Source organism: Oncorhynchus mykiss, chromosome 18 (genome assembly GCF_057628025.1).
Source record: "Oncorhynchus mykiss isolate SJ-2025 chromosome 18, ASM5762802v1, whole genome shotgun sequence".
In the NCBI taxonomy this organism is placed as follows: domain Eukaryota; kingdom Metazoa; phylum Chordata; class Actinopteri; order Salmoniformes; family Salmonidae; genus Oncorhynchus; species Oncorhynchus mykiss.
This window is the reverse complement of record NC_143039.1, coordinates 80,529,513-80,545,468: the sequence shown is the minus strand read 5'-3', so window position 1 is coordinate 80,545,468 and position 15,956 is coordinate 80,529,513. Positions and strand designations below refer to the sequence as shown.

Below are 15,956 nucleotides of genomic sequence, written 5' to 3'. Positions count from 1 at the left end.
GAGAAGAGAAAAGAAGGGAGGCGAAGAGAAGAAGAGAAGAGAAGAGAAGAGAAGAGAGGAGAAGAGAGGAGAGGAGAAGAGAGGAGAAGAGAAGAGAAAAGAATAAGGGAAGAGAAGAGAGAAGAAGAGAAGAAGGGAAGAGAGGAGAAGAGAAGAGAGGGGGAGAAGGGAAGAGAAGAGAGGATAAGAGAAGTGAGGAGAAGAGAGGAGAAGAGAAGAGAGGAGAAGAGAAGAGAGGAGAAGAGAGGAGAAGAGAGGAGAAGAGAAGAGAGGAGAGGAGAGGAGAGGAGAGAAGAGGAGAAGAGAAGAGAGGAGAAGAAAGGAGAAGAGAGGAGAAGAGAAGAGAGGAGAAGACAAGAGATAGGGTTCTGGCCTGGTTTAGATCTTATCTGTCGGAAAGATATCAGTTTGTCTCTGTGAATGGTTTGTCCTCTGACAAATCAACTGTACATTTCGGTGTTCCTCAAGGTTCCGTTTTAGGACCACTATTGTTTTCACTATATATTTTATTCGAAAACATAATGTTAACTTTCACTGCTATGCGGATGACACACAGCTGTACATTTCAATGAAACATGGTGAAGCCCCAAAATTGCCCTTGCTAGAAGAATGTGTTTCAGACATAAGGAAGTGGATGGCTGCAAACTTTCTTCTTTTAAACTCGGACAAAACAGAGATGCTTGTTCTAGGTCCCAAGAAAAAAAGAGATCTTCTGTTGAATCTGACAATTAATCTTAATGGTTGTACAGTCGTCTCAAATAAAACTGTGAAGGACCTCGGCGTTACTCTGGACCCTGATCTCTCTTTTGAAGAACATATCAAGACCATTTCAAGGACAGCTTTTTTCCATCTACGTAACATTGCAAAAATCAGAAACTTTCTGTCCAAAAATGATGCAGAAAAATTAATCCATGCTTTTGTCACTTCTAGGTTAGACAACTGCAATGCTCTACTTTCCGGCTACCTGGATAAAGCACTAAATAAACTCCAGTTAGTGCTAAATACGGCTGCTAGAATCCTGACTAGAACCAAAAAATGTGATCATATTACTCCAGTGCTAGCCTCTCTACACTGGCTTCCTGTCAAAGCAAGGGCTGATTTCAAGGTTTTACTGCTAACCTACAAAGCATTACATGGGCTTGCTCCTACCTATCTCTCTGATTTGGTCCTGCCGTACATACCTACACGTATACTACGGTCACAAGACGCAGGCCTCCTAATTGTCCCTAGAATTTCTAAGCAAACAGCTGGAGGCAGGGCTTTCTCCTATAGAGCTCCATTTTTATGGAACGGTCTGCCTACCCATGTCAGAGACGCAAACTCGGTCTCAACCTTTAAGTCTCTACTGAAGACTCATCTCTTCAGTGGGTCATATGATTGAGTGTAGTCTGGCCCAGGAGTGGGAGGGTGAACGGAAAGGCTCTGGAGCAACGAACCGCCCTTGCTGTCTCTGCCTGGCCGGTTCCCCTTTTTCCAATGGGATTCTCTGCCTCTAACCCTATTACAGGGGCTGAGTCACTGGCTTACTGGGGCTCTCTCATGCCGTCCCTGGAGGGGGTGCGTCACCTGAGTGGGTTGATTCACTGATGTGATCTTCATGTCCGGGTTGGAGCCCCCCCTTGGGTTGTGCCGTGGCGGAGGTCTTTGTGGGCTATACTCAGCCTTGTCTCAGGATGGTAAGTTGGTGGTTGAAGATATCCCTCTAGTGGTGTGGGGGCTGTGCTTTGGCAAAGTGGGTGGGGTTATATCCTTCCTGTTTGGCCCTGTCCGGGGGTGTCCTCGGATGGGGCCACAGTGTCTCCTGACCCCTCCTGTCTCAGCCTCCAGTATTTATGCTGCAGTAGTTTATGTGTCGGGGGGCTAGGGTCAGTTTGTTATATCTGGAGTACTTCTCCTGTCCTATTCGGTGTCCTGTGTGAATCTAAGTGTGCGTTCTCTAATTCTCTCCTTCTCTCTTTTTTTCTCTCTCTCGGAGGACCTGAGCCCTAGGACCATGCCCCAGGACTACCTGACATGATGACTCCTTGCTGTCCCCAGTCCACCTGGCCGTGCTGCTGCTCCAGTTTCAACTGTTCTGCCTTATTATTATTCGACCATGCTGGTCATTTATGAACATTTGAAAATCTTGGCCATGTTCTGTTATAATCTCCACCCGGCACAGCCAGAAGAGGACTGGCCATCCCACATATGCTCTCTCTAATTCTCTCTTTCTTTCTCTCTCTCGGAGGACCTGAGCCCTAGGACCATGCCCCAGGAATACCTGACATGATGACTCCTTGCTGTCCCCAGTCCACCTGACTGTGCTGCTGCTCCAGTTTCAACTGTTCTGCCTTATTATTATTCGACCATGCTGGTCATTTATGAACAGTTGAACATCTTGGCCATGTTCTGTTATAATCTCCACCCGGCACAGCCAGAAGAGGACTGGCCACCCCACATAGCCTGGTTCCTCTCTAGGTTTCTTCCTAGGTTTTGGCCTTTCTAGGGAGTTTTTCCTAGCCACCGTGCTTCTACACCTGCATTGCTTGCTGTTTGGGGTTTTAGGCTGGGTTTCTGTATAGCACTTTGAGATATCAGCTGATGTACGAAGGGCTATAAAAAATAAATTTGATTTGATTTGATTTAGAAGAGAGGAGAACAGAACAGAAGATAAATGAGGAGAAGAAAGGAGAAGAGAGGAGAAGAAAGGAGAAGAGAAGAGAGGAGAAGAGAACAGAAGAGAAGAGAGGAGAGGAGAAGAGAGGAGAAGACAGGAGAAGAGAGGAGAAGAGAAGAGAAGAGAGGTGAAGAGAAGAGAAGAGAGGAGAACAGAACAGAAGAGAAGAGAGGAGAAGAGAGGAGAAGAAAGGAGAAGAGAGGAGAAGGTAAGGAGAAAAGAGGAGAAGAGAGGAGAACAGAACAGAAGAGAAGAGAGGAGAAGAGAGGAGAAGAAAGGAAAAGAGAGGAGAAGAGAAGAGAAGTGAAGAGAGGAGAAGAGAAGAGAAGAGAAGAGAGGAGAACAGAACAGAAGAGAATAGAGGAGAAGAGAAGAGAGGAGAAGAGAAGAGAGGCGAAGAGAGGAGAAGAGAGAAGAACAGAACAGGAGAGAAGAGAGGAGAAGAGAGGAGAAGAAAGGAGAAGAGAAGAGAAGAGAGGAGAAGAGAAGAGAAGAGAGGAGAAGATAAGAGAGGAGAAGAGAGGAGAAGAGAAGATAAGAGAAGAGAAGAGAAAAGAGGAGAGGAGAAGAGAAGAGAGGAGAGAAGAGAGGAGAAGAGTAGAGAGGAGAAGAGAAGAGAAGAGAGGAGAAGTGAAGAGAGGAGAGGAGAAGAGAGGAGAGGAGAAGAGAACAGGAGAACAGAATAGGAGAGGAGAGGAGAAGAGAAGAGGGGAGAAGAGAAGAGGGAAGAAGAGAAGAGAGGAGACGAGAGGAGAAAAGAAGAGGAGAGAGGAGAACAGAACAGAAGAGAAGAGAGGAGAAGATGAGAAGAGAGGAGAAGAGAGGAGAGGAGAGGAGAAGAGAGGAGAAGAGAAGAGAGGGGAAGAGAGGAGAAGGGAAGAGAAGACTTGCCTCTCCTGACGGGTTTGCTCGGCCGTGGTCTCCATGGCACATTCCAGGGAGCTCTGCAGCGAGTGGAGCTGATTGGTGGTCTCTTTTAACAGGAAGCGTGTCACAAACTGCTCCAGGTGTGTGGCTTCCTGATAGTCCTGAAGGAGAGAGGAACCAACCCTTACAACCACTAGACCCTACTGAGCTTCCTGGTAGTCCTGGCGGAGAGAGGAACCAACCCTTACATCCCATATCATCCCCTATCCTCTAATCCCTATCCTCTAACCCCTATCCTCTATCCTCTAACCCCTATCCTCTAACCCCTATCCTCTATCCTCTAACCCCTATCCTCTAACCCCTATCCTGTAACCCCTATCCTCTATCCTCTAACCCCTATCCTCTAACCCCTATCCTCTATCCTCTAACCCCTATCCTCTAAACCCTATCCTCTAACCTCTATCCCCTATCCTCTAACCCCTATCCTCTAACCCCTATCCTCTAAACCCTCTCCTCTAACCCCTATCCTGTAACCCCTATCCTCTATCCTCTAACCCCTATCCTCTAACCCCTATCCTCTATCCTCTAACCCCTATCCTCTAAACCCTATCCTCTAACCTCTATCCCCTATCCTCTAACCCCTAACCTCTAACCCCTATCCTCTAAACCCTCTCCTCTAACCCATATCCTATAACCCCTATCCTCTAAACCCTATCCTCTAACCCCTATCATCTAACCCCTATCCTCTAAACCCTATCCTCTAAACCCTATCCTCTAACCCCTATCCTCTAAACCCTATCCTCTAAACCCTATCCTCTAAACCCTATCCCATATCCTCTAAACCCTATCCTCTATCCTCTAACCCCTTTCCTCTAAACACTATCCTCTAAACCCTATCCTCTAACCCCTATCCACTAACCCCTATCCTCTAACCCCTATCCTCTAAACCCCTATCCTCTAAACCCCTATCCTCTATCCTCTAACCCATATCCTCTAACCCCTATCATCTATCCTCTAACCCCTATCCTCTAACCCCTATCCTTTAACCTCTATCCCCTATCCTCTAACCCCTATCCTCTAACCACTATCCACTAAACACTATGCTCTAAACCCTATTCTCTATCATCTAACCCCTATCCTCTAACCCCTATCCTCTAACCCCTATCCTCTAAACCCTATCCTCTAAACCCTATCCTCTGAACTCTATCCTCTAAACCCTACCCTCTATCCTCTAAACCCTATCCTCTATCCTCTAAACACTATCCTCTAACCCCTATCCTCTAAACCCTATCCCCTAAACCCTATCCTCTAAACCCTAACCCTCTAAACCCTATCCTCTAACCCCTATCCTCTAAACCCTATCCCATATCCTCTAACCCTTATGCTGTAACCCCTATCCTGTAACCCCTATCCTCTAACCCCTATCCTCTAACCCCTATCCTCTAAACTCTATCCTCTAACCCCTATCCTCTATCCTCTAACCCCTATCCTCTAAACTCTATCCTCTAACCCCTATCCTCTATCCTCTAAACCCTATCCTCTATCCTCTAAACCCTATCCTCTATCCTCTAAACACTATCCTCTAACCCCTATCCTCTAAACCCTATCCTCTAAACCTCTATCCTCTAAACACTATCCTCTAACCCCTATCCTCTATCCTCTAAACACTATCCTGTCTGTCCTCCCCTCAATATACCTGTCTGTCCCTCCCGTCAATATACCTGTCTGTCAATCCCCTCAATATACCTGTCTGTCTACCCTCAATATACCTGTCTGTGCCTCAACTCAATATACATGTCTGTCCCTCCCCTGCAAACACCAGTATGGCCCTCCCCTCAATATACCAGTCTGTCCCTCCCCTAAATACACCTGTCTGTCCCTCCCCTAAAACACCAGTCTGTCCCTCAACTCAATATACCTGTCTGTCTCTCCTCAATACACCTGTCTTTCCATCCCCTCAATACACCTGTCTGTCTACCCTCAATATACCTGTCTGTGCCTCAACTCAATATACATGTCTGTCCCTCCCCTGCAAACACCAGTATGGCCCTCCCCTCAATATACCAGTCTGTCCCTCCCCTAAATACACCTGTCTGTCCCTCCCCTAAAACACCAGTCTGTCCCTCAACTCAATATACCTGTCTGTCTCTCCTCAATACACCTGTCTTTCCATCCCCTCAATACACCTGTCTGTCTACCCTCAATATACCTGTCTGTCCCTCAACTCAATATACATGTCTGTCCCTCCTCTGCAAACACCAGTATGTCCCTCCCATCAATACACCTGTCTGTCCCTCCCCTCAATATACCTGTCTGTCCCTCCCCTCAATATACCTGTCTGTCTACCCTCAATATACCTGTCTGTCCCTCAACTCAATATACATGTCTGTCCCTCCCCTGCAAACACCAGTATGTCCCTCCCATCAATACACCTGTCTGTCCCTCCCCTCAATATACCTGTATGTCCCTCCCATCAATACACCTGTCTGTCCCTCCCCTCAATATACCTGTATGTCCCTCCCCTTAACATACCTGTCTGTCCCTCCCATCAATACACCTGTCTGTCCCTCCCCTCAATATACATGTCTGTCCCTCCCCTCAATATACCTGTCTAGCCCTGCTCAATATACCTGTCTGGCCCCACTCAATATACATGTCTGTCTCCCATCAATACACCTGTCTGTCTCCCATCAATACACCTGGCAGTATCCCATCAATACACCTGTCTGGCCCCACTCAATATACCTGTATGTCCCTCCCCTCAATATAACTGTCTGTCCCTCCCCTCAATATACCAGTCTGTCTCCCCTCAATATACCTGTCTGTCCCTCCCATCAATACACCTGTCTGTCCCTCCCATCAATACACCTGTCTGTCCCTCCCCTAAAAACACCTGTCTGTCCCTCCCATCAATACACCTGTCTGTCCCTCCCATCAATACACCTGTCTGTCCCTCCCCTAAAAACACATGTCTGTCCCTCCCATCAAACACCTGTCTGTCCCTCCCCTAAAAACACCAGTTTGTCCCTCCCCTAAATACACCTGTCTGTCCCTCCCCTAAAACACCAGTCTGTCCCTCCCCTAAAAACACCAGTCTGTCCCTCCCCTAAAAACACCAGTCTGTCCCTCCCATCAATATACCTTTCTGTCCCTCAACTCAATATACCTGTCTTTCCCTCCCCTCAATACACCTGTCTGTCTACCCTCAATATAACTGTCTGTCCCTCAACTCAATATACATGTCTGTCCCTCCTCTGCAAACACCAGTATGTCCCTCCCATCAATACACCTGTCTGTCCCTCCCCTCAATATACCTGTCTGTCCCTCCCCTCAATATACCTGTCTGTCCCTCCCCTCAATATACATGTGTGTCCCTCCCCTCAATATACCTGTCTGGCCCCACTCAATATACCTGTCTAGCCCTGCTCAATATACCTGTCTGGCCCCACTCAATATACATGTCTGTCTCCCATCAATACACCTGGCTGTATCCCATCAATACACCTGTCTGGCCCCACTCAATATACCTGTATGTCCCTCCCCTCAATATACCAGTCCGTCTCCCCTCAATATAACTGTCTGTCCCTCCCCTCAATATAACTGTCTGTCCCTCCCCTCAATATAACTGTCTGTCCCTCCCCTCAATATACCAGTCTGTCTCCCCTCAATACACATGTGTGTCCCTCTGTCTGTTCCTCTGTCCTTTCCGGAGGCAGTAATTTGATATGTTGTTATTGGAGAAAACAGGCTTTTAACGTAGGAGTTTGTAGTGCATGGAAGGAAATATACTGTATGTATTGTCTTTTAACAAAATTGCCCTTTTTTTTACCATCGAGGACCGCTTTAGGAACATCCTCTGGGGCCACATTGTACATTTTGCGTGTATATGTCTGCCCATAACTACTTCTCCAGATGTAAATGTCAGGTGTCCAGTAGAGTCCTAGAGTTGACATACCTTCTTGGTCTTGCCCATAGCCTTCAGTATTGTCATGTTGAGGTCCTCCAGAGCTGCCAGGACCTTCTCGTATTCACCAAGGTGCTGGGAGAAGTACTCTTTAAACACAGACAGACAGACAGACAGACAGACAGACAGACAGACAGACAGACAGACAGACAGACAGACAGACAGACAGACAGACAGACAGACAGACAGACAGACAGGGAAAATACACAATTTAGCAGACACTTATATATATATATATTATATGTGTGTAGTGTGTATGTATAGTGTGTATGTATAGCGTGTATGTATAGTGTGTATGGGAATTAAACTAACAATCCTGACATTTGAAGCGCCATGGTCAGAGCCACACAGGACTATTTATTTGTAGGAATGAAAAAATTTGACAAGAACTTCAGGTGTTTAGTGTGCTGCCAGATCCTGAGCTCACCTGACACCCAGGCGTGGCACTGCTGCCAGATCCTGAGCTCACTTGACACCCAACTGCCAGACTCTGAGCAAACTTGCGTGAATTGTTTGTTTGTTTATAGTTATATCGTTCAAATTTGATTTGTTTTGTCTAAATCCAAATACGTCGCAAGTTTGAAAGTGGATTGTTCGCGTCTTGTTAGACTTCAGTGCAGCTTTTTACATTTTCGATCATAGTCTGCTGCTGGAATAATATATGTGTTATGGCTTTACACCCCCTGCTATAATGTGGATAAAGAGTTACCTGTCTAACAGAACACAGAGGGTGTTGAGCCTCTACACCCCCTGCTATAATGTGGATAAAGAGTTACCTGTCTAACAGAACACAGAGGGTGTTGAGCCTCTACACCCCCTGCTATAATGTGGATAAAGAGTTACCTGTCTAACAGAACACAGAGGGTGTTGAGCCTCTACACCCCCTGCTATAATGTGGATAAAGAGTTACCTGTCTAACAGAACACAGAGGGTGTTCTTTAATGGAAGCCTCTCCAACATTATCCAGGTAGAATCAGGAATTCCCCAGGGCAGCTGTTTAGGCCCCTTGCTTTTTTCAATCTTTACTAATGACATGCCACTGGCTTTGAGTAAAGCCAGAGTGTCTATGTATGACTCAACACTATACACGCCAGCTACTACAGCGAGTGAAATCACTGCAACACTTAACAAATAGCTACAGTTAGTTTCAGAGTGGGTGGCAAGGAATTAGTTAGTCCTAAATATTTCTAAAACTAAAAGCATTGTATTTGGAACAAATCATTCACTAAACCCTAAACCTCAGTTAAATCTTGAAATAAATAATGTGTAAATTGAGGCAGTTGAGATGACTAAACTGCTTGGAGTAGCCCTGGATTGTAAACTGTAATGGTCAAAACATATTGATACAACAGTAGCTAAGATGGGGAGAAGTCTGTCCATAATAAAGCGCTGCTCTACCTTCTTAACAGCACTATCAACAAGGCAGGTCCTACAGGTTCTAGTTTCTACCTTCTTAACAACACTATCAATAAGGCAGGTCCTACAGGTTCTAGTTTCTACCTTCTTAACAACCCTATCAACAAGGCACGTCCTACAGGCCCTAGTTTCTACCTTCTTAACAACACTATCAACAAGGCAGGTCCTAGTTTCTACCTTCTTAACAACACTATCAACAAGGCAGGTCCTAGAGGTCCTAGTTTCTACCTTCTTAACAGCACTATCAACAAGGAAGGTCCTACAGGCCCTAGTTTCTACCTTCTTAACAACACTATCAACAAGGCAGGTCCTAGTTTATACCTTCTTAACAACACTATCAACAAGGCAGGTCCTATAGGCCCTAGTTTCTACATTCTTAACAGCACTATCAACAAGGCAGGTCCTACAGGCCCTAGTTTCTACATTCTTAACAGCACTATCAACAAGGCAGGTCCTACAGGCCCTAGTTTCTACCTTCTTAACAACACTATCAACAAGGCAGGTCCTACAGGCCCTAGTTTTGTCGTACCTGGACTCAGACACCCATTCATACCCCACAAGACATGCCACAAGAGGTCTCTTCAGTCCCCAAGTCCAGAACAGACTATGGGAGGTGGACAGTACTACATAGAGCCATGACTACATGGAACTCTATTCCACAGTACTACATAGAGCCATGACTACATGGAACTCTATTCCACATCAGGTAACTGATGCAGCAGGAGAATCAGATTTAAAAAACAGATAAAAATACTCCATATGGAACAACGGGGACTGTTAAGAGACGCAAACATTGGCACACACACACACACACACACACACGCACACGCACGCACGCACAACCACACAAGCACACACACACACACACACACACACACACACACACACACACACACACACACACACATACACACACACACACACACACACGATAACAAACGCACTATACATACAGATGGATTAAGTACTGTAGATATGTGGTAGTGGTGGAGTAGGGGCCTGAGGGCAAACAGTGTGTTCTGAAATCAGTGAATGTATTGTAATGTTTTAAAATTGTATAAACTGCCTTAATATTGCTGGACCCCAGGAAGAGTAGCTGCTGCCTTGTCAGGAACTGATGGGGATCCATAATAAACCACAGGAAGAGTAGCTGCTGCCTTGGCAGGAACTAATGGGGATCCATAATAAACCCCAGGAAGAGTAGCTGCTGCCTTGGCAGGAACTAATGGGGATCCATAATAAACCCCAGGAAGAGTAGCTGCTGCCTTGGCAGGAACTAATGGGGATCCATAATAAACCCCAGGAAGAGTAGCTGCTGCCTTGGCAGGAACTAATGGGGATCCATAATAAACCTCAGGAAGAGTAGCTGCTGCCTTGGCAGGAACTCATGGGGATCCATAATAAACCCCAGGAAGAGTAGCTGCTGCCTTGGCAGGAACTAATGGGGATCCATAATAAACCCCAGGAAGAGTAGCTGCTGCCTTGTTAGGAACTAATGGGGATACATAATAAACCCCAGGAAGAGTAGCTGCTGCCTTGGCAGGAACTAGTGGGGATCCATAATAAACCCCAGGAAGAGTAGCTGCTGCCTTGGCAGGAACTAATGGGGATCCATAATAAACCCGAGGAAGAGTAGTTGCTGCCTTGACAGGAACTAATGGGGATCCATAATAAACCCCAGGAAGAGTAGCTGCTGCCTTGGCAGGAACTAATGGGGATCCACAATAAACCCCAGGAAGAGTAGCTGATGCCTTGGCAATAACTAATGGGGATCCATAATAAACCCCAGGAAGAGTAGCTGCTGCCTTGACAGGAACTAATGGGGATCCATAATAAACCCCAGGAAGAGTAGCTGCTGCCTTGGCAGGAACTAATGGGGATCCACAATAAACCCCAGGAAGAGTAGCTGATGCCTTGGCAATAAATAATGGGGATCCATAATAAACCCCAGGAAGAGTAGCTGCTGTCTTGACAGGAACTAATGGGGATCCATAATGAATACAAATGTGTGGCGACCTTAATTCCAATCGCTGTAATATGCGGAAACGTTTACAGTCACTGCCGGAGATTGTATGGATTCAGTGAGTTAATCACGATCACCTACTCCCCCGAGTTTCTGCTCTCCTGCCCAGATAACACTCTCCAAAACAGCATTGCCTTGCCTGATCAAATCAAATCACATTTTATTGGTCACATAAACGTGTTAGGCAGATGTTATTGTGGGTGTAGCGAAATGCTTGTGTTTCTAGCTCCGACAGTGCAGTAATATCTAACAATTTGATTTGATTTGAACAATACACACAAATCTAAAGTAAAGAAATGGAATTAAGGATATATTAATATTAGGACGAGCAGCATCGACTAAGGCACATAGAACAGAATACAGTAGAATAGAATACAGTAGAACAGAATACAGTAGAACAGAATACAGTAGAATAGAATACAGTAGAACAGAATACAGTAGAACAGAATACAGTAGAACAGAATACAGTGGAACAGAATACAGTAGAATAGCATACAGTAGAACAGAATACAGTAGAACAGAATACAGTAGAAGAGAATACAAAAGTAAAAAAGGGAAACTAAGAAGAAGCGAGGCTCAAGAGGCAGTGCCAGGAACTACAGAGGGAGGAAGTCGTCACCTGCTCCCAGCCTGTCAAATGTGCTGTCACTAAATAAGGAACTGGAGGAGTTATCTGAAGAGGCCTTAAGGAGACGTGATTTAACCTGCTTTGCAGAAAACCTGGCTCAGCGAGGACAATATTGATGTGAACATTGATTGATACACTGTCATTAGAGCAGATCGAGACGAAACAACGTCACATAAATCAATAGGTGGAGGCAGGGGCGGGTCTATGTATCTTTGTAGATAATACTTGGGCCAAGCAGTGTCCTGTGATTGAACAAGTGTGCACCAGAGACTGTGAGATTCTCTTTGTATCATTCAGGCCATTCTATCTGGATACAATTCCATTATTCTGGTCCATGTGCCTCGACCAATAAGGAAGCAGCTAACAGGATTACAGACGGGTTCAATCCCTTTCACGATCAACTGACCAGACAGTATCTGTGCTTGGGGATTTTAATACTCTCTCCCCACTCTGAAACAGTACGTCACCTGTCCAACTCGCTCAACTCGCATCCTGGACCAGCGTCATGGCAACGTAGAGGATTAAAGGCAGTCTGCAGAGCACCCCATCGTGAAATCAGACCATAACGTTATCCATCTCCTACTGAGATACAGGCAGCAGGTGAAACGTGAAAGCGTGGGGAGGTGACGTCACAGCCCGGGGAGGTGACGTCACAGCCTGGGGAGGTGTACTTTGATTGGTGAACGGATCCCCACAAGTTGACAGACAGCATTACATCATACTTCCAGATATGGGAGGATACTGAGTGTGTTTCCCAACAAAAAATATGGAAAGCAGAGGTTCTGTCCAGCCAATCCAAGACAAGCATGGGAGGGGCTTAATGCAATGATGGGAAGGGAAAGGAAAAGAGAACGATAATATTTCAGACTGTTCCTCCTCTGGAAACAACATTAACTGTAATTTGACACCACCGATTTGAAAGAGGAACAAAAAACGAATATGTGACAGCATCCCCTCAAATCCTCTCCTGCCCAGGTAACAGAGAACAAAATGGACTCGTGCTTGTCAAATATTAAGCCACGCAAAGCTCCAGACGGACTACGGGGCCGACCAGTTCAAGGGCGTCTTCTCACGACTCTTTTAACTTCCTGCTGAGCACCTGGACAGACTCCTGGAAGGCGTCGACCATCGACCCGCCTAAGAAGTCAGGGGCCAAATCACCAAATTACATTTGTCTTGTGGCCCTCACTCCCCTTTTTGCCAAATGCATGGAAAGTGTTGAAAGTGAGCACCTTACCCTGTCCATAGAAGATCAACAGGACCCGTTACAGTTTGCCTATTAATATTAAGCACAGACGGGGACTGAGGATGCTACCTGACCTTGGTGAACATGGTGGCTAGTCCCCTTCAACATGCTGGGGGACTGCGGATGCTACCCTGACCTTGGTGAACATGGTGGCTAGTCCCCTTCAACATGCTGGGGGACTGAGGATGCTACTCTGACCTTGGTGAACATGGTGGCTAGTCCCCTTCAACATGCTGGGGGACTGAGGATGCTACCCTGACCTTGGTGAACATGGTGGCTAGTCCCCTTCAACATGCTGGGGGACTGAGGATGCTACCCTGACCTTGGTGAACATGGTGGCTAGTCCCCTTCAACATGCTGGGGGACTGAGGATGCTACCCTGACCTTGGTGAACATGGTGGCTAGTCCCCTTCAACATGCTGGGGGACTGAGGATGCTACTCTGAGCTTGGTGAACCTGGTGACTAGTCCCCTTCAACATGCTGGGGGACTCAGGATGCTACCCTGACCTTGGTGAACATAGTGGCTAGTCTCCTTCAACATGCTGTGGGGGACTGAGGATTCTACCCTGACCTTGGTGAACATAGTGGCTAGTCCCCTTCAACATGCTGGGGGACTGAGGATGCTACCCTGACCTTGGTGAACATGGTGGCTAGTCCCCTTCAACATGCTGTGGGGGACTGAGGATTCTACCCTGACCTTGGTGAACATAGTGGCTAGTCCCCTTCAACATGCTGGGGGACTGAGGATGCTACCCTGACCTTGGTGAACATGGTGGCTAGTCCCCTTCAACATGCTAAATCATATCATCACAGAGGGGGACTGAGGATGCTACCCTGACCTTGGTGAACATGGTGGCTAGTCCCCTTCAACATGCTGGGGGACTGAGGATGATACCCTGACCTTAGTGAACATGGTGGCTAGTCACCTTCAACATACTAAATCATATCATCACATTTTATTTCTTGATTTTAGTTATTTCAATACAATGCAAATCCACATACTGCTGAAACGACTACTGGACCTGAACGTCAACGGAGGCCTGGCAGCTTGGATCAAGGACTTTAACTGACCGGCCACAGAGGGTCCTCATGAATGGGCCCTCTCTGATGAACTGACCTGAACACAGAGGGCCCTCTCTCATGAACTGACCCTGAAAACAGAGGGCCCTCATGAACAGGGCCTCTCTCTGATGAACTGACGTGAACACAGGGGTCCCTCTCTAATGAACTGACCTGAACACAAGGGGCCCTCTCTGATGAACTGACCTGAACACAGGGGGCCCTCTCTAATGGACTGGCCTGAACACAGGGGGCCCTCTCTAATGAACTGACCTGAACACAGGGGGCCCTCTCTGTTGAACTGACCTGAACACAGGGGGCCCTCTCTGATGAACTGACCTGAACACAGGGGGCCCTCTCTGATGAACTGACCCTGAACACAGGGGCACCCCAGGGGTGTATCCTCTCTCTGATGAACTGACCTGAACACAGGGGGCCCTCTCTGATGAACTGACCCTGAACCACAGGGGGGCCCCAGGGATGTGTCCTTTCACCGTTGTTGCTCTCTATCTTCACCAATGAGAAGAAGATCCAAGGAAACAATGTGAGTCTTTTTAAGTCCGTGGATGACATGGCTCTAGTGGGACTCTTTATTATAGATGCTACGTATAAATAGATGCTACGTATAAATAGATGCTACGTATAAATAGATGCTACGTATAAATAGATGCTACGTATAAATAGATGCTACGTATAAATAGATGCTACGTATAAATAGATGCTACGTATAAATAGATACTATGTATAAATAGATGCTACGTATAAATAGATACTATGTATAAATAGATGCTACGTATAAATAGATGCTACATATAAATAGATACTACGTATAAATAGATGCTACGTATAAATAGATACTATGTATAAATAGATGCTACGTATAAATAGATACTATGTATAAATAGATACTATGTATAAATAGATGCTATGTATAAATAGATACTACGTATAAATAGATGCTACATATAAATAGATACTATGTATAAATAGATGCTACGTATAAATAGATGCTACGTATAAATAGATGCTACGTATAAATAGATGCTACGTATAGCTGGGGACAGCTATTTATAAACAGACCAACAACCTTCAAGAATGGTGCCGGTCAAGTGGCCCTCCACATCAATGGAGCATCCAAATTTGATTTGATTTGATTTGATTTGAGACAAAGCAACACCGATTATAATCACAGCCGTATATATCCCCCCCCAAGCAGACACATCGATGGCTCTGAACGAACTTTATTTGACCCTTTGCAAACTGGAATCCATTTATCCGGAGGCTGCATTCATTGTAGCTGGGGATTTTAACAAGGCTAATCTGAAAACAAGACTCCCTAAATATTATCAGCATATCGATTGCGCAACCAGGGCTGGAAAAACCTTGGATCACTGCTATTCTAACATCCGCGACGCATATAAGGCCCTGCCCCGCCGTCCTTTCGGAAAAGCTGACCACGACTTCATTTTGTTGATCCCTGCCTACAGACAGAAACTAAAACAAGAAGCTCCCGCGCTGAGGTCTGTTCAACGCTGGTCCGACCAATCTGATTCCACACTCCAAGACTGCTTCCATCACGTGGACTGGGAGATGTTTCGTATTGCGTCAGATAACAACATTGACGAATACGCTGATTCGGTGAGCGAGTTCATTAGAACGTGCGTTGAAGATGTCGTTCCCATAGCAACGATTAAAACATTCCCAAACCAGAAACCGTGGATTGATGGCAGCATTCGCGTGAAACTGCAAGCCCGAACCACTGCTTTTAATCAGGGCAAGGTGACCGGAAACATGACCGAATACAAACAGTGTAACTATTTTCTCTGCATGGCAATCAAACAAGTTAAGCGTCAGTATAGAGACAAAGTAGAATCTCAATTCAACGGCTCAGACACAAGGCATGTGGCAGGGTCTACAGTCAATCACGGATTACAAAAAGAAAACCAGCCCCGTCACGGACCAGGATGTCTTGCTCCCAGGCAGACTAAATAACTTTTTTGCCCGCTTTGAGGACAATACAGTGCCACTGACACGGCCCGCAACTAAAACATGCGGACTCTCCTTCACTGCAGCCGAGGTGAGTAAAACATTTAAAC

The 15,956-nt window shown here is 46.1% G+C and overlaps 1 protein-coding gene across 1 annotated transcript in view; it reads right to left on the bottom strand.

Moving 5' to 3' along the window:
- The window catches only part of necab1 (N-terminal EF-hand calcium binding protein 1), a 75,615-nt gene extending 68,101 nt beyond the window's left edge, over positions 1 to 7,514 (bottom strand). The window contains exons 1-2 of the mRNA XM_036953643.2: positions 7,479 to 7,514; positions 3,548 to 3,684 (exon numbers count right to left, since the gene is read on the bottom strand). Of these exons, the coding sequence (XP_036809538.2) occupies positions 3,548 to 3,684; positions 7,479 to 7,514 (173 nt within the window). The remainder of the gene's footprint in view (positions 1 to 3,547; positions 3,685 to 7,478) is intronic.
- Between the last annotated feature and the right edge of the window lie 8,442 nt (positions 7,515 to 15,956).